The 21,057-nt window shown below is 42.0% G+C and overlaps 1 protein-coding gene across 3 annotated transcripts in view; it reads right to left on the bottom strand.

The window, feature by feature from the left end:
- Window positions 1-10,512: 10,512 nt before the first annotated feature.
- The window catches only part of LOC309369782 (glutathione hydrolase-like YwrD proenzyme), a 33,644-nt gene continuing 23,099 nt past the window's right edge, over window positions 10,513-21,057 (bottom strand). For all 3 annotated transcript variants that reach the window (XM_081911084.1, XM_081911085.1, XM_081911086.1), the window contains 5 exons: window positions 20,472-20,643; window positions 17,756-17,918; window positions 16,424-16,594; window positions 15,763-15,847; window positions 10,513-10,787 (listed from right to left, as the gene is read on the bottom strand). In XM_081911084.1, the coding sequence (XP_081767210.1) occupies window positions 10,549-10,787; window positions 15,763-15,847; window positions 16,424-16,594; window positions 17,756-17,918; window positions 20,472-20,643 (830 nt within the window). In that variant the 3' untranslated portion in view covers window positions 10,513-10,548. The remainder of the gene's footprint in view (window positions 10,788-15,762; window positions 15,848-16,423; window positions 16,595-17,755; window positions 17,919-20,471; window positions 20,644-21,057) is intronic.

Raw genomic sequence — 21,057 nt, 5'->3', positions numbered from 1 at the left:
ATAATGGCATAGGCAATCCCACACGAAGAACAGGTTTCTAGACATAAAGGCAGCTAAAAAAAAAAGAAACCTGGAAAGGGATGAGAGGAATAAAGAAGAAATGCAATGCTCTGCCAGGAACAATATAAAATTGTTGCTTTTCCAAATATGTCGAAGTGGTTTACGCAGTGCTTTTGGACATACCCCTAAACATTGTGTGAATCTAAGTGTGGCCCCATTGAGGGGCAGTATTTCAATATGAATAGGAAAATGACAGTACCCATAAACATAAAAAAGCACTGGGTTTATGACACAAAAAGGCTGGAATCATAAAAACGCCACGAAATAAACCCGTTGCTGAATTTTAAAACTACAGGTGAGTGAGAAACCTTTCAGAAGGAGGACATTTATAGAGCATTGGATAACTAAATTTAAGTGAAGACGAATCACATTGATTTCAGCTGGGTTTATTATTACTATGCTGTCAAAGAGTTAAGGACCACAGGTTTCCTTGCTTGGATCAGACCAAAGGTCAAGCACTCTGGCTCCTACAATTGCTACTATTCCCCTTGGAAACCCGAGCAGAACATAGTGATTAATCAAAACAAAATAAAAAAATTCCTTCCAGTAGCACCTTAAAGACCAACTAAGTTAGTTCTTGGTATGAGCTTTCGTGTGCATGCACACTTCTTCAGATACACTGAAACAGAAGTCACCAGACCCTTCTATAGTGATTAATGTCATCTGCTGCTGTTTCTCTCCAACATTATTTTATTAGATTTTTTTACTCTACCCTTCACCACAAGGTTCCAGTAATCAAAGGTATTGTCAGATGATCTAGTCCTGTCATTATTGCACTTAAGATTTTGCCTTTCCTTCAAGGAGCTCAGGGGTGGCATACATTGCTCTCCTCCTCTCCATTTTATCTTCATAACAAGGTTTTCGTTTGGTCAGGTTGAAACAGACTGTGACCGACCTAAGGCCATCTGGTAGCTTTGTGGCTGAGTGGGGATTTGAACCCTGGTCTCCCAAGTCCTAATCTAGAGCTCCAACCACTATATCACACTGGGTTTAGGCAGAGGAGGCCCAGAATGACTACAAAGGTTCTGTCGTGGCAGCAAAGCTTCCAGGCCCACATTTTGCTAAGGAAATTACAAGAAAACGACCCAAGAAGGCTTGCCAATGACTCATTATTATGCCCACGGCGGCAGTCAGAGAGCGGGCAGCAAACTAGGTGCAAGTGGGAAAACAAGAGAAGCATTTTAGGACTTTGTAGTCACGAAATAGGCAGCTTTAGTTTGTCCTAAAATAAATTTATGGCTTTAATTAAAGGTAAATGAGCTCTTGTAATGGGGAACACCAGGGCATGAAAAGAGATCCATTGGCTGGATCAAGCCAATGGCCCATCTACTCCAGCATCTTGCTCTCACATTGGCCAACCAGTGGAAACCCCCAAACAGACCATGAATGTGACAGAAATCTCCCCACTTCCCAGCAAGTGGCCTTCCAATGACAGAGGTAGAAGATAGTCACCATCTCTAGTAGCCATCTCTAGTATGCTCTGTGAATTAGTCTAAGCTTGCTTAAAGCCATCCAAGTTGGCCATCTCTACATCTTCTGGGAGTCAATGTTGTAGTTTAAGCATGCACTGCATGAAGAAGTCCTATCTTTTGTAGGTCCTGAATCTTCCAACATCCAGCTTCATTCAGTATTCAGAGTTGCTCCATCCCCTTGATCATTTTAGCTGCTCTTTTCTGAAACCTTTTTTTAAACTCTGCAATATCCTGTTTTGGGATGAGGCAACCAGAACTGTGCAGGAAGAGTTGTAGACCAACAGCCAAAAAAGACAACCTAACTACCCAAACCAATGGGACCATTGGAAGTAAAAGTGTGGTAAGGAACCTGTGACCCTCTAGCCTTGTTGGACTACAACTCCCATCATCCCTGACTTGTTGACCACACTGGCTGGGGCTAATGGGAGTTGGGGGTCCAGCAATATCTGCTGGGAACACAGTTTCTCCCTTCTCTGAAGTTAAAAAAAAATCCCAAAAGAAATACAGGCAGAACAATCCTTTGCAGAGTGCGGCAGGGTGTGGGTGTGCGATCAATGATGGATCAAATGCCAGCTCCCAAGCCAGCTGGCTGCAACCTGGTGGGAAGGTAGAATGCACTGGCTTTTAAAATAATCATTGTTTCCCCTTCTGCTTTAGTTTCTTCTACCGTCACCAACCACTCCCATAGATTGTATCAGGGAGGAAAAAGCTACAACAGCTCCAGGACAGGCATGGTGCTTCAGTTCTTTCAAAATATCAGAGCTGTTGGGTGGGGGCACTGTCTAGAAAAGACCTTGAAACCTGCAGCCAGACTAGTAATACAGAACTAGATGGACCAATGACCTGACTCATTATAGAGCCTCTTTGTATGAATATACACCCTCACCTCTTTAGTATGAACCATCTTTGTGAGTCAGTGGGCTTGCCCTATATAGCCCTGATTTATTGATCTGCAGTCTGATCTTACATTTACTCAAGTACAAGCTCTACTACAGTGGTACCTCGGGTTACAGACGCTTCAGGTTACAGACTCAACTAACCCAGAAATAGTACCTCGGGTTAAGAACTTAATTCATTTTGGAGGTCCGTTCTTAACCTGAAACTGTTCTTAACCTGAAGCACCACTTTAGCTAATGGGGCCTCCCACTGACGCTGCGTGATTTCTGTTCTCATCCTGAAGCAAAGTTATTAACCCGAGTTCTTAACCACTGTGCGTTTAAAGGACTGCCATTTTTAAGTTTCGCAGAACTTTAAAAATGGAAAGCATAATGCTGGTGGTCAACAAAAGTTTAAAGACTCTCTCAAGGCAAATCTTTAAAAACGTAATATAAACACCAACAACTGGGAAACACTGGCCTGCAAGCACTCCAGTTGGAGAACAGCCTTTACCAAAGGTGTCATGGGCTTTGAAGACGTTCAAACTCAGGACCAAAGGGAGAAACATACTAAGAGGTGGGTTAGCATGCTTGGCTAACCCTCACTGTGATCAACTCCCGCCCGGAAACCAATGTCCCCACTGTGGAAGAACGTGTGGAGACTGCGCCTCCACAGTCACTTACAGACTCATTGTTAAAACTGTGTTTATGGAAGACAATCTTACTCGGCTACAAGTGATCGTCGAAGAAAGAAGAAAAGGTCTGCCTTCCAATATGTGCTTAGAATGGCAGTCTTCACTGGAAAAGGATTTATTTTATTTGAAGTCAGGTTTTGATCTTGCACCAAATGTTACGACAACACTTAGGAACATTTGTCCAGAGTTCTGTAGCTGTTGGCCTCAGCGATTTCCTCCAGAACATGACCATATCCTCCCAACCTTATCTGATTAGGCAGGATTTAAGTGACAGGGTTTGGGCTTTGAAGAATTTAAGTCAAATGTAAACATAGCCACCAGGTTTCCTCCACAGAAGTGGAAGCTGATATCCTATCCAGCTGAAGATCCAATTGGCGAGAATTTCCTTTATTATATTGTTTGTGTGTGCACTTTTTTTAAAAAAAACAACAATCCCTTCAATAGCTGACGTCAGAAATAATTTGCTTCAGTATAAGATTTCAGTGACGTCTAAACATCAGAACTGGTTTTGTTTAGCTAGTTATAACACGATCAGGCTTCAGTTACGTTGAACGAGGTGAAAACAGTGAAATGATTACTTGTAAAAACAGATGAGAAACTGCAAGTTTTTGGTGGCTACCTACCTCTCATCCACTGCAAAGACAATGCATGGTGAAATTTCAGGATGCTATGTGGGGAGGGAATTCTGAGCGGGATTTCTAATATGCAGGGCTTCTACATATAAGTAGCAGAAACTATAAATCAGGCTCAATAAGAAAAACATATGGAAATAATTTATACAGGTTGCAGACTCTTGCATTTCTTGGTTAACAATTTAAAGTATAACATACTGTGCTATATTGTTTTCATTGGGACTTACTTCCAGGTACGGTGTGCATAGAAGTTCAGCCTAAATCATGGGTAGGCAAACTAAAGCCCAGGGGCCGGATCCTGCCCAATCGGCTTCTAAATCTAGCCAGTCATGTTTTACATGAGTAGAATGTGTCCTTTTATTTAAAATGCATCTCTGGGTTATTTGTGGGGCATAGGAATTCGTTCATTTCCCCCCCTCAAAATATGGTCCCCCCAGCCCCTTGCTGAAAAAGTTAGCTGACCCCTGGCCTAAATGTATAATATTGTTAGGCATTTGGCAGTAGCTGCCTGTTTTGTAAATTTTACTTTTACTTTGTGACAGCAGAGGGCACTCAGTCTGTGTAAAAAAATAAAAGTCCTATAGACTGATTGCAGCATCACAAAATAAAAGCCAGAGCCAAGGGGAAAAAAAGATCGATTGGAAAAGGCAAGTAATAATAATAGTTCATTTTCTTGGCTAATTGGACATTAACAGCCACAAAAGCTCAATAGGACTATTTATTTATTGCAATTTATTGAAGCCACTCCGGACAACCATATGTCAGGAGTGCTCTGATGGTGTTTCCTGCTTGGCAGGGGGTTGGACTCGATGGCCCTTGTGGTCTCTTCCAACTCTATGATTCAATGATTCTATGATTCACTTTTCTGGGCAAGCCCATCCAAAGAGACTTACAATATTTAAACCCTCCTACAAAGGGACATGGGTGGTGCTTGCCTATCAGAAGGTCAGTGGTTCAAATTCCCGCAACGGGGTGAACTCCCGTTGCTCGGTCCCTGCTCCTGCCAACCTAGCAGCTCAAAAGCACTTCAAAGTGCAAGTAGATAAAGAGGTACTGCTCTGGTGGGAAGATAAACAGTGTTTCTGTGCGCTGCTCTGGTTCGCCAGAAGCGGCTTAGTCATGCTGGCCACATGACCCGGAAGCTGTACACCAACTCCTTCAGCCAATAAAGTGAAATGAGCGCCACAACCCCAGAATCGGCCACGACCGGACTTAACTGTCAGGGGTCCTTTACCTTTACCTTTTTCAACCTAAGCATAGGATGGAAGGGTTGCCTCCCTGTTAGGTTTTTCAGAGAAGCTCCAAACTCAGCTTTGGGTTCATCAAAGAGCAAGACATGTCTCTTGTCTCTCTGGCTTCCAGCATTAGCAAAAACACCCACACAAAACTCCCTGGTTATTGTTCTGCTACCTTGCAAGTTGATGTTGCTTCCCTCACTTGTTTCTATTGCAACAGGGCCACTTCTTTCTAATGTAAATGTCAATAAGTAAGTGGCCAGCTAAGGCCATTACCTTAGTAAAGGAACTGGTTTGTCTGGTTTCCTCTTATATATTCTGTCTTCACCTGCAGAGGATCATGGGTTTGGAAGGGACTCCTGCTTATCATCCAGACCAACACGCCCCCCTCCCCAAATATTTTGACAGCATAACCCTCTTTTTTGTTTTCTGGGTTCAACAACAACCAGCACCAAGTTAATGGAGCCAAAAGAAAACCAGGGTGCTGTGATGAAGAATATTTTATTTGGACCATAGAAACCTGGGTTTGAATTCCTGCACAGTGCTACTGTATTTTTGCATGTGTTTGCACGTCTCCATACAAACCCTGGGTCCTGCACATCCCAACTCTTGGGTATTGGCAGTGCTGCTGTGGTAAGAGGATCTTTGCTACTGCTCAAACATCTGTTTTACTTTTTTTTACAAAAAAGCTGGATGGTTGCTCTCCAGCAGACAAGAGGCCCATCATTCATTTGCCAAATGAGATTTGCACAGGAGATGGAAATTAATTAGTGTCAAGACAGTCTGGAATAGTTCCTTTCCTGTTCCTCCTTGGCAGCAACCTCTGCTAAAGTGTGGAGTCCTTTGATCCTGGTACCATGTCTGCAATGCACCCGATAACCAAACAATAGCTCAAACAAGCAAGGTTCCTTCAGAGACTTCAGCCATGTAACAGACAAATGAAGCAGTCAATACAGAAATGTTTTTTTAAAAAATAAATACAATAAAATAAAAATACTAGTTTCTCCCATGACACATCTTAAGGGGTTTTTGACAGAGTTGTTCATATTTTGCAGTTCTGCGCAAGCAGCAATATTAGCCTTGGAGGCAAAATTCAGCATCCCGAGAACCTCATGTTTCATTATTTACTTACATTAAATTAAAACAAGTTTCTAGCTCTTCATAAACCACATTCCCTTGGAGATAACGTGTTGGGGGCCTGCATCGTCATGGGCAGGGTCATGCTTATGCGAATCATAATTTACAGCAACAGTAGTAATAGCCATAGTTCTTGCAGCAGCGTAACATTGGTTGCTGGTGCCCAGAACAGAGCAGCTGCCAATGCCACCGGAGCCACCCCGCTCCTGAGTCAAGCAGGGCCATGCTGTGCTGCCTTGCCTTCCTGCACAGGGGGGAGCCTGGCTGGCTGACGCAGTCCTTAGCAAGTGATTCCCCGCAGCGCTTGCACTGGGGTCACCCCTTGTTTCCTTCCTTCCCTGCCCACTCACTGTGCACCTGAACTGCTCTGCCACCTTCACCAGGGCAGAGTGGGGATCCTGTGGAAGCCATTTCCTGGATGGGAGCACCTGGTTGCACCCCTCAGAATTTTGTGCCCGGGGTCATGGCCCCCCTGCCCCCCATTATGCCCTTGCACTCTTTCCATCCTCCCCACTCCTGAAAGCCTTTTGGCAATGCCTGCTTTTTGCTGCTGTGCTTTGACTTTATATGGATTTATTAATTTTCCTAGCTGTTCCATTATTTTGCCTTCTGATGTTAATGGCTAACTGTGATCTACCTTAAGTTTCAGAAAGGTGGGGTAGAAATAGTTACATAAACAAATGGAACCCTATGCAACTAGTATGGGCAGGAGGTGGGGCTCAATAGCAACTGATGCTCTTTAGTGACTGCAGCAATCTTATCATCTGGACCACCTGGGGTTGGATGCTGTACATGCCACATCTGGGCATAGAAAAGAAGAAGGATCAGGCAAGTTAGTGGCAAATCCAGAATATGGTCCATTGAAATAGACAACTCCTCAGCCCCAAATTCTTGGGAGCTTGCTACTCATTGCTAGAAGATATTATTGAGGTCAAAAACGTAAGCAAGAAGCAATTATAATAACAGGTCAAATGAATAAGCAGCTCTCTCTAGTTCATAGAGAGAGCCTATACCCCCTATAAAAAAGGGAAGAAGCTAAATATAACCAATTCAGCAATTGACTAATTATTCCACAATTGCCCATCATAATACCAGCCTTTTAAGCATCTTTAAGTATGGACTAGCACCTATAAAACAATGATAGGATAATGATCATGGGACTCAGTTGCTGACAGCTTGCAGTGGCTGGATGAATTTTGATCCTGAAAAAGTAATTGATGCAGCCTAGGTGTAAACAGAAACAGAAAACAGAAACCAATACTGTGCAGAGAAGCCAATAAATCTAACTCCCTATAAACCTGATGCACTCACCTTTATTATTGATCGTTTTTCATCACTGGCCTGCCCAATGGGAGTTAAGGCTGCATTTCCGCGTACACGTATTTGGTGTACGCATCATTGCAGTGAAACATATTTCCACGTAAACAAACATAGGACCAGTTTGCAGATGTGTCTAGGAGGGTTCCCCCACTGCACCCCACCAGGATCTGTTTCCTAAAAAGCTCTTACTGGAAATGTTAAAATGACTGGCTTGTACTGTGTGGTAAAAAAGGAGATCCTGTTGCAGCTGCAGGTTAGCTACCTCAGTCAAGAGCTGAAATGCCACAATAATGGCCACAAACGGCTCTGAAACCAGATTGCCTTTCCCATATACAGTGGTACCTCGGGTTACAGATGCTTCAGGTTACAGACACTTCGGGTTACAAACTCCACTAAACAGAAAGTGGTTGCTCCAGGTTAAGAACTTTGCCCCAGGATAAGAACGGAAATTACACGCCAGCAGTGCGGCAGCAGCAGGAGGCCCCATTAGCGAAAGCGCGCCTCAGGTTAAGAACCATTTCAGGTTAAGAACGGACCTCTGGAACAAATTAAGTTCTTAACCCGTGGTACCACTATAAATTCAAACAATCTCCATTATGGATCCATTAAATCACTGAGATATTGGAGCAAGCCTTCTTAGTTGTGCCATGAGACCAGCAAAAAGCTACCAGTTAAATGTGCACTAATAACATTTTACACCTGTATCCAGAGACATTCATTTTTGCACAACATTTTTGGGGAAGTTATACATCACATTAAACAGTTGTTATACCACACTTTCCAGCTAATTGTCCCATCACTTTCCTTGATGGAAAAAGCCCCATTTTTGGAGGGAGTTAGATTTATTGTACAAGTGCACCAATTCAACTGTAATTTCACAACCTGAATTTGTCAGGTGACTGAATACCACTCAAAAGTACTGACAATCTGGAAGCACCCTCTGATATAGTGTAGCTCAGAGAGAGAGAGAGAGAGAGAGAGAGAGAGAGAGAGAGAGAGAGAGAGAGAGATATTCTTTCAGGCTAATGCAACACTGTATTTTTTCCATGCACTTACACCGATTTAAATAAATCTGTTCTTTTAATTCAATGTTTTTGTCTAGCCTCAGTATCTGCAACCTAGCCATTTTCCCAGGCTCAAAACTGAAAAGGAAATGACAGCTTGGACAGCTATAAACAAGTGGTTGTTTACAAAGACTCTTTCCACTCTTGTATATTGCGAAGGCAAAAATGAAACAAATAAATGTACAAATAAGGTGCTTTTAAAAGGGGAAGTGGTGGTGTCACTACCTAGGTGTAAATCATTTGAAAGGTTCCCTCCCAGCTTCAGCTTCCTCAAAAGCAGCCCACAGTTGTTGATTTTAAATATAAATAAAACTGGATTTTAACCCTACTGATGCTGTTCACCAAAGGCAGATAATTTCTGTATCCATTAGCTTATTAAATTTATATCTCACCTTTCGTGGAGCTCTAGGGGGCATACATAAAATTCCCAGGCAATTTCCCATCTTGACACTGCTTAGTTTCAACAAAATTGTTGCACCGTGTGCCTTCAGACATGGGACTACTTAATTATATTATTATTATGGTTTGGAGGAAGGTTCCTACTGTGGATGGTTGCTGCTGCTTGAGAATTTCAGGCCCCACACTCCTGTGGGTGCACAAAGCTGGTTAAGCCTTTCCGTTGTCATCATCCACACAAGGCCAACAAACTGCTTATTGCAATAATAACTAGATACACGCAGGACTATTAATAGAATGTTCTTTATTAAGTAACAATTGTACCCAAACATGCTACAAAACAGAAAGGTTACGTTAAGAATCATGGACAAATCAACGCATAAAGGTTTTGTAGCAGATTCATTATTATTATTTTTTGACTGACTGGATGTTCCTTAGATATTAAAAATCATTAAGTTAAAACAGAACAAAACAAGGAGGGCTGTGTAATAATCAACAATACCAAAAATGTATCAAAATGCAATAGAAGTGCATGAGCTGTTCGACAGTGTAATGGACTTACATATAAGCTTTAAGCATGATTTTGAAAAGTTTAAGAGGTCAGGAGAAGAAATTACCAGTCTGTGTTAATAATGTTGGTATCGACTGCCCTTCCTCCTGTCTTTATTAAAAAGTTTACACACTTGCCACGAGGGCAAAATTTGGGACTATTGTAAAAAAACAACAACAATAATACTAAACTTTCTGCCCTAATTTTAGGCATTGTTTTTAGCTGCCAGAGCAAACCGTGTCAGAACAGGCACTTTCATAGCCTGCCTGCCCAAAGTGCTTTGTTCTGCAGGAAGGACAATCTTTTGGCCCTTCCTGGAGCTAGGGAGAAGGTGGGCAGGCAGCAGCACAGCCAGGTGATGGGACGGCTGGGGGGGGGAGTCAGCAATTCACTGCCACCCATGCCAACCATCGGACTGCCTCTGTTTGCCTAATGGTAGGAGCAGCCCTGGTTGCAGAGCTGTGTGACTGAGAGCAGGAATATAGACACCTGTAGGAGTCCTGTCCATAGCACCTTGGCCTCTGGCCAATCAGCTCCCCTGGAAGGCTGCCTATAAGGGAATGCTGACTTGGATACATCCCCCACCCTTCACCCAACTTGATTGGCAGCAGAACCCTCTTCCACAGTCACAGGTAGAAATGCCTCTGATTATCCCTGAGAAGAGGAGGAGGAGGAGGAGGAGGAGGAGGAGGAGGAGGAGGAGTTTGGATTTGATATCCCGCTTTATCACTACCCGAAGGAGTCTCAAAGCGGCTAACAATCTCCTTTCCCTTCTTCCCCCACAACAAACACTCTGTGAGGTGAGTGAGGCTGAGAGACTTCAGAGAAGTGTGACTGGCCCAAGGTCACCCAGCAGCTGCAGGTGGAGGAGCGGAGACGCGAACCCGGTTCACCAGATTACGGGTCTACCACTCTTAACCACTACACCACACTGGCTCTCTACATGCAAAGAATTTGCTCTATTACCAAGCTATGGCTCAAGCCGATTTTGATCCATTTTCCCCTTGCCCATACTGTCATTGTTTATACCCTTTCAGATTTGAGTTTCGATTTGGATATTGATTTTTTTTAAAAAAAACCCACTTAAAACACAGCCAATTCTTTCTTCCGTGCTAATATCCTAATGCACAGCCATCAGCTCGGGGATCCGACCCTGCCCAGAATACATTGCTAGAAGAAGGCAGGATTCTCCAGTGCCTCCACCAGTCTCCTTTGGTGATAATTTGGCCCCGTCCAAACACGCTCCTGTTGTGCCCAGTTACAGGTGCCATGACCCTATGACCCTTGGCTATCAGTGCTTCCATGATGTGCTGAGGGATGCCATCTTCCAAGGACACCAGCCATGCATCCACTGTATAAAAGAAATGCATTCAAGGATTTAACTGGACGTGCAATACTGCAGGAATACTAATCAATTTCATAAATGCCATTCAACCCAAAAGACTTGGATTAACGAAAGCATTAATTCATAGCTCTAAATCAGGCTTCCTCAACCTCAGCCCTCCAGATGTTTTTGGCCTACAACTCCCACGATCCCTAGCTAGCAGGACCAGTGGTCAGGGATGATGGGAATTGTAGTCTCAAAACATCTGGAGGGCCGAGTTTGAGGAAGCCTGCTCTAAGTCATGATCCCTTGAAAGGCAAAAAGAATATTCCAACCCATTCCCACAGGATGTAAAAACAAGGCCATTCCACCAGAAGCCGATATCTGCCCTACTCCCGTGGAAGAACCCAGTAGATGGGAGAAACCGCAGCCAGCTACCCGGAAAACCACACAAGAAAAATCCAAGCTCCCAAACCACGCGATTGTAGCATCAAATAACAACCTCGCCCTTGACACAATAGACTGGACAGTCCCAGAAGAAGAAGATCTGCTGAGTAACTTTACCAAGCTACCAGATAAAGAACAAATAAACATACTCAGTAAATTGACGAAACTACAGGCCAGATTGACCGAAATTCACCAACAGGGTCAACAAAATGCAGTAGAAACAACACACAATCAAACTTTACACTTACCAGCTTTTTCCCCAAAATGCATAGTCAAAAAGAGAGCTACTAATGGAACTTTCAAATGTATAGATGCAGAGCTTCAAATCCAGCCGCCTTTAGAATATGAAATGGCAAGGAAAAACTCCAGTAATGAAACCACAAATTCCTGGCTGAGATATCAAATATTAGCTCCAAACGAAATAGGTACCCCTACTTTAAGTACTACAAAGGACCTTAACATTGCCGAACAAAAGATGACCTCCAACAGACCTGACACACTGAGCTTAACACCAAATGAGGCCAAAGAAATGGAAGTAGAGACTGAAAACAGCCCAACTGTCCATAACAGCCCACCAGCCACAGAAATTTCTCAGGAACAAGGAACAGTTAAGGAAGAAAATCAAGAAAGGGAGGAAATTTTAATTTCCCGCACTTTAAAAAAAAATCTAAGAGATCCACCACCATGTTCCCCACCGAAAGCAGCGACAAATGGCTGTATCTGCACAAGACAAAATCCCTCGCTAGACTTAATAACAGAACTAGAATGACTAAATGCTGTCAACCAGCCTCCAACTCAAAAACGGACCCTACGCTTGCTGTCCTGGAATATCGCAGGATGGGGAAACAAAGGCGGAGACCCAGACCTAATGAACTTCTTTAAAGATTTTGAATTAATACTTCTACAAGAAACATGGTCAACTAGAGATATCAAAATCAACGGATTCACCTCCTATACGAAACCCGCATCGAAAACAAACACGAAGGGCCGGCCGAAAGCAGGGTTCTGTTGTATGATCAAAGACAACTTAGGGTTTGAAATCAAGCAACTAGAAGAATGCTTACCACTTGCACAAGCTCTACTTTTAACCCAAAACAAAGATTCTTTGCTACTTGTAAATGTCTATATCCCCCCAACCAAAAATAACAGCAGCAGTGAAAACTGGTCACAACTAACCTCTTATATAGAAAACTTGACCGATAAATACCCAAATGCTTCACTGATAATAGCAGGTGATTTTAATGCCAGAGTAGGAACCAACAATGAACAACTATGTAGCAAACTAAATTGGAATACTGATAATGATATCGCACATGCCCTGAAAATAGGACGATTCTCCAGAGACAGGGTTGTTAACAATGAAGGCTTACGCCTACTTGAATTATGTAACAACTTTAATTTGCAGATTGTAAATGGTTCAACAAAAGGCGATAGTAGCGGGGAGTTTACATACTTCTCCCCCCGAGGATGCAGCGTCATCGACTATATTCTTGTCCCTTATAATATTATAAATTTGATCATGGACTTCAAAATTGGAACGCGCACTGAAAGTGACCATCAGCCATTATCGTTGTCTATTAACTTAAAGGACGAAACCAAAATCACTAAGTACAATACCATAGAACCTTCTCAATACAAACAAATGACCCAATTAAAATGGTCCCAGGAAATGAGTGTAGCAGTGGGGCAAAAACTTACAACCAATTTGAGAAAACAAGTATTATCCAACTTAAAGATCACTAATTTCTACAGTGATATTCCGAAAATTTATAATGAAATCTTCCAAATGTTTGTAGAGCTTAGTACTCCACCTAAAGTTTGGGTACTTAAACATACCGCTAGCCCTTGGTTTGATGATGAATGTTTCCAGCTAAAAAGAAAACTGCGCCAAACATTTAAAAATAATCGCACTAAACTAGAGCCCTCTTATCTTGATGAAAAAAGAAAATATCATTACATTCTGGCCGAAAAGAAACAGAAATACGCAACCCAAAAATGGCTACAATTATTTGACTCAATTCAGAGTAAAAACAACAAAGCGTTCTGGAACTTAGTGTATGGAGGATTGAAAGCCGAAAATCAACTAACTCTACCACCAATTGCAGAATCCAAATGGTCCCAATACTTTACATCTGTATTTAACAATCTACATAGTGAACTTAAAGGAAATGAAACCACTAAAAATAAAATTATTAAACTCCAGGAGTGGCCAAGGGTAGAGGAAGAGGAAATTAGAGAGATAGTAAAAAATTTCAAATCGGGGAAATCTCCTGGGCCAGACGGTCTACCAATAGAATTATTTAAGACCTATATAGATTGGTGGGCAGAACCCTTAGCCCAACTGTTTACGCTTATAGATAAATATGGGATCATACCTGAGATATGGCTAAGATCAATAATTATTCCAATCTTTAAAAATGGCGACCCAAAAGAACCAAGGAATTATAGACCGATAAGCCTTCTATCAGTGATAGGGAAAATCTACGCTAAGCACCTCCTATCTAAACTCCTTACCTGGATGAAAAATCTAAATTTACCAGGGAAAGAACAAATAGGTTTCTCCAAAGGTTGCTCTACACTAGACCACTGTCTTATTCTTATGCATCTGGTTGAAAAATACAGATCCCAAAGGCAATCTAAGATATACGCTGCTTTTGTAGACTTTCGTGGTGCATTCGACTCAATTGACCGCCCAAAGTTGTGGAGGAAACTCGCAGAATTAAAAATTGATCAGCGCCTATTGATCCTAATCCAAAATCTACACTCTTCCAATACCTGTCAAGTCAAACTTAACATCAAAGGTCACCTTTCATCAGACATCCCAATCTCGAAAGGGGTAAAACAAGGGTGCATTCTTGCCCCCTTTCTATTTAATTTATTTTTATCAGACTTGCCAGATTACCTTCAAAAAATAGAATCACATGCCCCTAAACTTAATCAGAAACCAGTTCCTCTCTTACTATACGCAGACGATGCTGTCCTACTATCCTTAACGAGCTTGGGTCTAAAACGTCTTATATCTTCACTGATCCTCTATTGCGAATGTAACAAACTCTCTATAAACTATGAGAAGACAAAAATTTTGGTCTTCTCGAATGGTTGGAAATTAGAGAAATGGAAAATAAGAGGGCAAGAAATCCAACAAGTGAAAATCTATAGGTATCTGGGAATCTTATTCCAGAGCAATTTAGGGTGGGCAACCCATCGCACAAATGCCATAAAACAGGCAAAGTGCATCTCATCAGCAGTTGCCCGTTTTCATTATCAGAAAGGTAATCAATTTATTCCTGCGGCAAATCAGATATTTCAAACAAAAGTGCAATCCCAGATATTCTATGGAATCCCGCTATGGGTCCAAGCATATAACAATGATTTAAAAAAGATTCACTCTAGCTTTCTGAGACGTATTCTTGGACTCCCAGCTATGATCAAATATGAAACAATGTGTGCAGAAATAGGCATACACACAATGGAATATTGGGCATGGTCCACCTCAATAAAGTATTGGTTACGCTGCCACTTCCGCTGCCCTCCATCAAGTCTGCTCGCTGATTTGCTCAAAGACTCCTATAAATCAAGATGGTATCAGCACCTCGAAAAAAAGATTGAATCTTTAGGCGTCGAGCTGGAGTCCCTGTACAATTCTAATGAGCAATATATTTCCCATAATATCCTAACTAGACTAAAGGATGTCGAGAGACAAAATATTATGGCAGCTGTAAACAAAATTTGCTCCCCCATATTCTATGAATTAAATATCTTAGATAGCAGAGCCAATTACGTCACTAAACTAATAATCCCAGCCCAACGTAGGGCTTTTATGCTGGCCCGCTTGAATGTTTTTCCCTCAGCATTTGTCAGGGGAAGATATCAAAACATTCCTAGAAACAAGAGACTCTGCAGATGCTCTATGAATGTCCCGGACACTGTAGAGCATATTCTCCTTCATTGCCCATTGTACAGTACGCTCCGTCAACGCGTGCTGTCCCCTCTTTTGGGTGGTCTGGAGCCGCAGCAAGGTGAATGTGTGGGATTCTACCTATCCGACGCTGACCAAAGGGTAACGGCGGGGGTAGCCGAGTTTTTGGCAGCAGTCCTCCAAGGAGCAGGTTAACAAGGAAAACCACTGACTCTATATGTATATATATATATGTACTTAGCAAACTGCTGCCTTTTTTATATATATTTCAAGGCTTTTATATGTTATTTTCTCTTTTAAGGTTTTATTTCCATAATGCCTAATAAAGGTTTGATAAAGTAAAGTAAGTAAAAAAAGAAATGTATCTATGTGTGATGAAAGAAAGAAAGAAAGAAAGAAAGAAAGAAAGAAAGAAAGAAAGAAAGAAAGAAAGAAAGAAAGAAAGACCTTAGCGTGACATTTGTTATTTGTTGCATCTCTGTCCATATTTATACCAAACTAGATGCAGAATAAAGCACTTCCCTGTGTTCCTGCATCTGATGAACTACGTATTTTAGAATTCCCACAGCTATTAAAATAAGACAAGGTTGTATGATGTCTGTATGCTCATTATGTGCGTTTAAAAACATGTCTTACCCTTTTTGTCATATTCGACACAAAAACGAGGCACATCCAAAGCCTGTTGTGGATTCATTCCAAATTCCAACATGTTGAGCAGTACCTACAAGGGGTACAGAATGGGGTAAGATGAACAAGGAAAGACAAGCTTCTTACATAAATTTGATACATCCTTAGGAAGTCATCAATTCACAGAGCAGCAACAGCCTGGGCAAAATAGTTGTTTTTTTTAATGTCTTCACATAAATGATTGAAATCACAACATGACTGACAAAGCAACTGAAGATGAGTAATATTTTATCTTCATTATGAAAAACAAAGCCGGTTTCACCGTACTGAAGCAGCACTTGATTTAGGATGTCGATTGTGAAGTTCACTGGATTTTATGCCAGATATGCTGTATTCAGGTATTACTGCATACCCACGTGCAGGTCTCAGAGGTGAGACCTCTGAGGTGCGCCAGGTGGAGAGGAAGTCATACTGTTGGGCAAGCCAATGTAAAAAAACAACCACCACCAAGCAAACCCCAAACCCTGAAACAGCCTCAAACACATAAATTCTAAATGTTTGCAAACACGCGTCTTAATTATTGATTCTGCACTTGGGCTGCAAAGGATCTTCTGTAGGGTTTGCAAATGACACGCTTACAGAGAAGTATTTGAAAGATGCAGAGGCTCACCTGAACATGCCCTTGTGGCTGCATGAATCCACCCATTACTCCAAAGGAGCACAGAAGCTCCCCTGAATCAGCATCAGTAGCCAGAGCAGGTATAATTGTGTGATATGGCCTCTTCCTAGGTGCCAAGCAGTTTGGGTGACCAGGCTGTAGTGAAAAATTGGCTCCTCTGTTCTAAAAAACAAGTCAGTACAGTAAAAGGCAGAGGTTGGCAAAACTGCCCCGTGGGCATTAATAGGACAATTCCCTAACAATTTATGGAATTACCTAAGGCTATTAATAAAGGCAATAGCAAAACAAACCCACATACACTGCTAAAATAGCAGCCAGTTACAAATTAAGAAGACATTACTGCAAAATATACCAGATATACAGTTTTAAAATTAAGGTGAAAAATCGCCAAACTTTGAACCACCTCCCTAGTGTAACCTTCTAGGTAAATATACCTACCCAAACTACTGCACAGCAAATAAATAAATGACTCCCTCCATTAATGTAGGGGCAACCCTTCCCATATTCTACTTATTGTAACAAGATCTGATCTGATTTGATTTAATTTAATGTAAATAACATTTTAAAGCCAACCAGGATATGAAATAGTAATATTATATACTGGATAGCACTGTGTGCCAATTAATATTAAAGCAATCTTTCTCTCTCCACTATGGATGGAGGAGAAATTCATTTCAATTTTTATCTCAAGATGAATCTACTTTGTACTTTCTGAAACAATGTGCAAACCGAAACACAGCTATTGTTTGATATTTGCACTCCTCCCTATTTTTCAATGCAGCTCTCCAATAAAACAATATTTAAAATGCATATACAGTGGTACCTCGGGTTATGAACAGTCCTGCTTATGAACGCTTTGGGTTACGAACTCCACAAACCCATAAGTAGGTGTCCCAGGATGCGAACTTTGCCCCAGGTTGCGAACGCAATCTGCTTCCTTGGCCGAAGGAGGCCAGTGTAGGCAATGCGCGCCTCGGGTTAAGAACGCTTCGGGTTAAGAACAGACTTGCGGAACAAATTAAGTTCGTAACCCAAGGTACCACTGCATCTGGGGCAAATTTGTATTAGTAAAAATTATATACAAAATGCATGGTATTAGGGAAAATTGCTTGTAAACATGTGTACATTAGACAAAACAGCATATAAAAATGTGTTTATTATGAGAAATCCACGTTAAAATGCTCATGAATTTTCATGAGGATCGTTAAAAAAATATTTGCAGTTTGCTGCAAAATGTGGAGAACTGAATTTAAGAGGGGGAGAAGCAAAAGTGACAGATCTTTCCATTCCCGCATGCACACACGCTTGAAAGTATTTTCTCACTTGTAATGTAAATCCACAGCCATCTGGTACCAGCCCTGTGCCAAATCCCATATAGTTGCTGTTAATGAAAGAGCAGGCATTGCCTTGGGTATCCACCACTGTGAAGTAAACAGTGTCACTTCCAACCGGGAAAGGATTTCCTTGATTATATTTGGCAGTTGCCCTGAAGGAAACAACAACAACTCAATAACATCACACAGAAAAAAAGTCATAAACCCAAATATCTGATTTCATAGGGGGGTTTTTTCTGAGAAGAACCTCCCCAGAGCCCAAAGAGGATGTCAGTGAGGATGGTGGAAGCCCCCAAAAGACGGGAGGTGCAGCGGGGCTTTGTTTCAGTTGCTCAGCCTCCCCACCTAACAGCTGATACATGGGGTAGCGCAGCTATAGCCGCCACTTCCTTATGCTGCCTCCAGCTGGCCCCAGAGCTTCCATTTTGGTTTGGATTGAAGACACAGCAGCAGGGGACATGTTTAGAGGGTGCTAGCCATTTCACATAATTTTACTTAGGTGTACGGGGGCCCAGAACATTAACCCCTGCACAAGTGGGGAGTTCGCCTGTAAGCTGGTTTAAAAAAGGTGTGCTTATTTATAAAGAAGAAGAGTCTGGATTTGATATCCCGCTTTATCACTATCCTAAGTAGTCTCAAAGCGGCTAACAATCTCCTTTCCTTCCTCCCCCACAACAAACACTCTGTGAGGTGAGTGGGGCTGAGAGACTTCAAAGAAATGTGACTAGCCCAAGGTCACCCAGCAGCTGCATGTGGAGGAGCGGGAAATCGAACCCGGTTCACCAGATTACGAGACCACCGCTCTTAACCACTACACCACACTGGTGTACATTACATTACATCCCATTGTGCTCATGTTGCGTTTGTGGGTTTCACTTTCAAGCATCTGGTTGGCCTTTGTGAGAACAGAGGATGTTTCTTCTTACTTTCTTAATGAGCCCAGATGCAGTAACGCCTGTAACCCTGCGAGTTTTATGTTAGTAGAATAGAGATTGTAGCTTCACTCACAAGCAACCTTGCATCAAGTTCCTAGTGAAATTCCCTGCTCTCCCTCCCCCTGGTAATGTTCAGCTGAAATAGCAAATAGCATGTCACAGAAAGATAAGGCAGAAGCGACACAGGAAAGGAACAGTGCCTGTAAGTCTTTTATGGTCAGGTAATACCAGATCAAATAAGGGGTTACCACATTATTTTATGAGGTGAAACCCAAACACAACGCTGCCAACAAATTTAAACAAACATTTTTATCTAAAGTACACAAGAGGAGGCTAACACACATGGGTACTTTAAAAATGCCACATACATATAATCAGGTATGCCCTACTCTAGGTGCTTAGTCCCTTGGGTTTTCAAGGCCTGTTGTTTTCTAAGTATATGACTGAAGACATGGCGGGACTTAGCTATACAGCTGCAAATAAAATGTTTTAAGTGTGTTTTAAGTGCAATATACAATGTGACACTAGACGGCAATGGTGAGCCTTATGGAGAATTTAATGTATTTTTTAAATCACTTTTTAAATAATAATAAAAAAAGCATTTTCTGAACTTTTTAATATGTGTGTAGAATCCACCTTGGTGTTGTGGGCATGAAGGCTCACCAATTTACAACAGTGAGAAGTTTGTTTACCTAACATTAATCTCAGGGTCGTGGGTTTGAGCCCTGCATTGGGATACCATCCTAGCAACATTTTTTGCATGGATTTCTAAATAGGCATTCCTCCCTGCAACAGCATACTCAAGTGGTGAGTGCCAATATTTATGTAGCCAAGGTTACTGAGAAGCAAGAAATAGGTTTTCATATGCTTCATGGAAGAAGTAAACAAAACCAAAAGAATGACCTAGAAGAGGCATAAAACCCCAAATAGCCCAATGAAGATAGTGCAGGTGCAATAGCTCTGTGTAATAACCACAGAATGTTGAGTGTTGGTTGGAAAGGGAAAATGGTGGTATTTAGAGTGGAACGCACCAGTTGGGAGGTAATAAATAGCAGGCTTGAACCCTGATCAGAAGCAATTCTCCCCTCACACGTACATACACACTTCCACTTGCTTCCATACAAATAAACAAATGCCCACAAGCATTCTGCAGTTTTCGTCAGATATGCCTCACCCAAACTAGGTAATGCATCGCCATGACTTCATAGGCTGGGGTCCAAAGAACTGTGCAACTATTTCTGGATGCTTACAAAAGTTTGGGCTCGAGTTGCCCATTCCACAAAAGCCACTTTCAAACTGAACAGGTTTTCAAAAGCAAGCTTCTGATATTGTGTTGCAGCCTGCTGTTCAAAGGAAAATGTCAAAAATCCCACTGGGCATGCCCAAATGCCTGAAATAACTCTTTGGATCCTGGCCACTGCAAATAAAAGAGGGCTATAATCTGATGTGTAAACATCAAGAAGACAGCAGCTACTTTGAAAGAAAGCCAAGGCCAAAGAAAACAACTGTTCCATATTTCAGGATCAGAACACTATAGAAGTACACAGGTTAGAGCTTTAGATACTGACCGTGGAGACCAGCGTTCAAATCCCTGCTCAGTCATGAAGCTCACTGGATAACACTGGGCCAGTCACCAACCCTCAGCTGAAGTTACCTCACTGAGTAGTGGTGAGAATAGAGACGTTTAAGTCACCTTGAGAGCCTTGGAGGGGAGGTGGAAGATCAATGCAATAAGAAATAAATACAAGCAGTCAAGAGATGACCCCTTACCTCTGTAAATCTATCAGCTTCGAACGGTCTCTGGCATAAGGTTTGGAAAGCAGCTTTGTTGTGGGTACAGCTACCTTTTCTGGATCTGCACAGAACCATAAAGTATCGGCAAAGCTAACTTTGACAGCTTCGATGAGGATGTGCAAATAGTGAGCAGTATTATGGCCCATTTCTAGAAAAGTAAACCAGCACAAGCATCAGGTCAAAAGAATCACTCACCCATGAAAACTACAATTGACTACACAAGTAAGAATTGCACTGAATTCATTCACAGACTATGTTCTAGATATAAGGGCCTAAGATACATTGCAGTATGTGGAGTGCGCCAAAGGGAGAAATATAACTTTTTTTTCCTGCCTCTATTCTCTTCCTCCTTCACCATCCACATTTGGCTATGTACACATTACTGATTTAAAATGCAGTGAGGCCATTTTGTCACCTGTGTTTCTAATCACCTTTGCACATTGTTGTGCATATCAGTTTGGCTGGATGTGCCTCCAAGTCGTCCACTGTCTGTTCATGTCCACTCATGGCCAACTCTGGGGTTGTGGCGCTCATCTCGCTTTATTGGCCGAGGGAGCCGGCG

The sequence above is a fragment of the Podarcis melisellensis genome, assembly GCF_964234715.1.
Source record: "Podarcis melisellensis genome assembly, chromosome: 5".
In the NCBI taxonomy this organism is placed as follows: domain Eukaryota; kingdom Metazoa; phylum Chordata; class Lepidosauria; order Squamata; family Lacertidae; genus Podarcis; species Podarcis melisellensis.
This window is presented reverse-complemented; position numbering and strand designations above follow the sequence as displayed.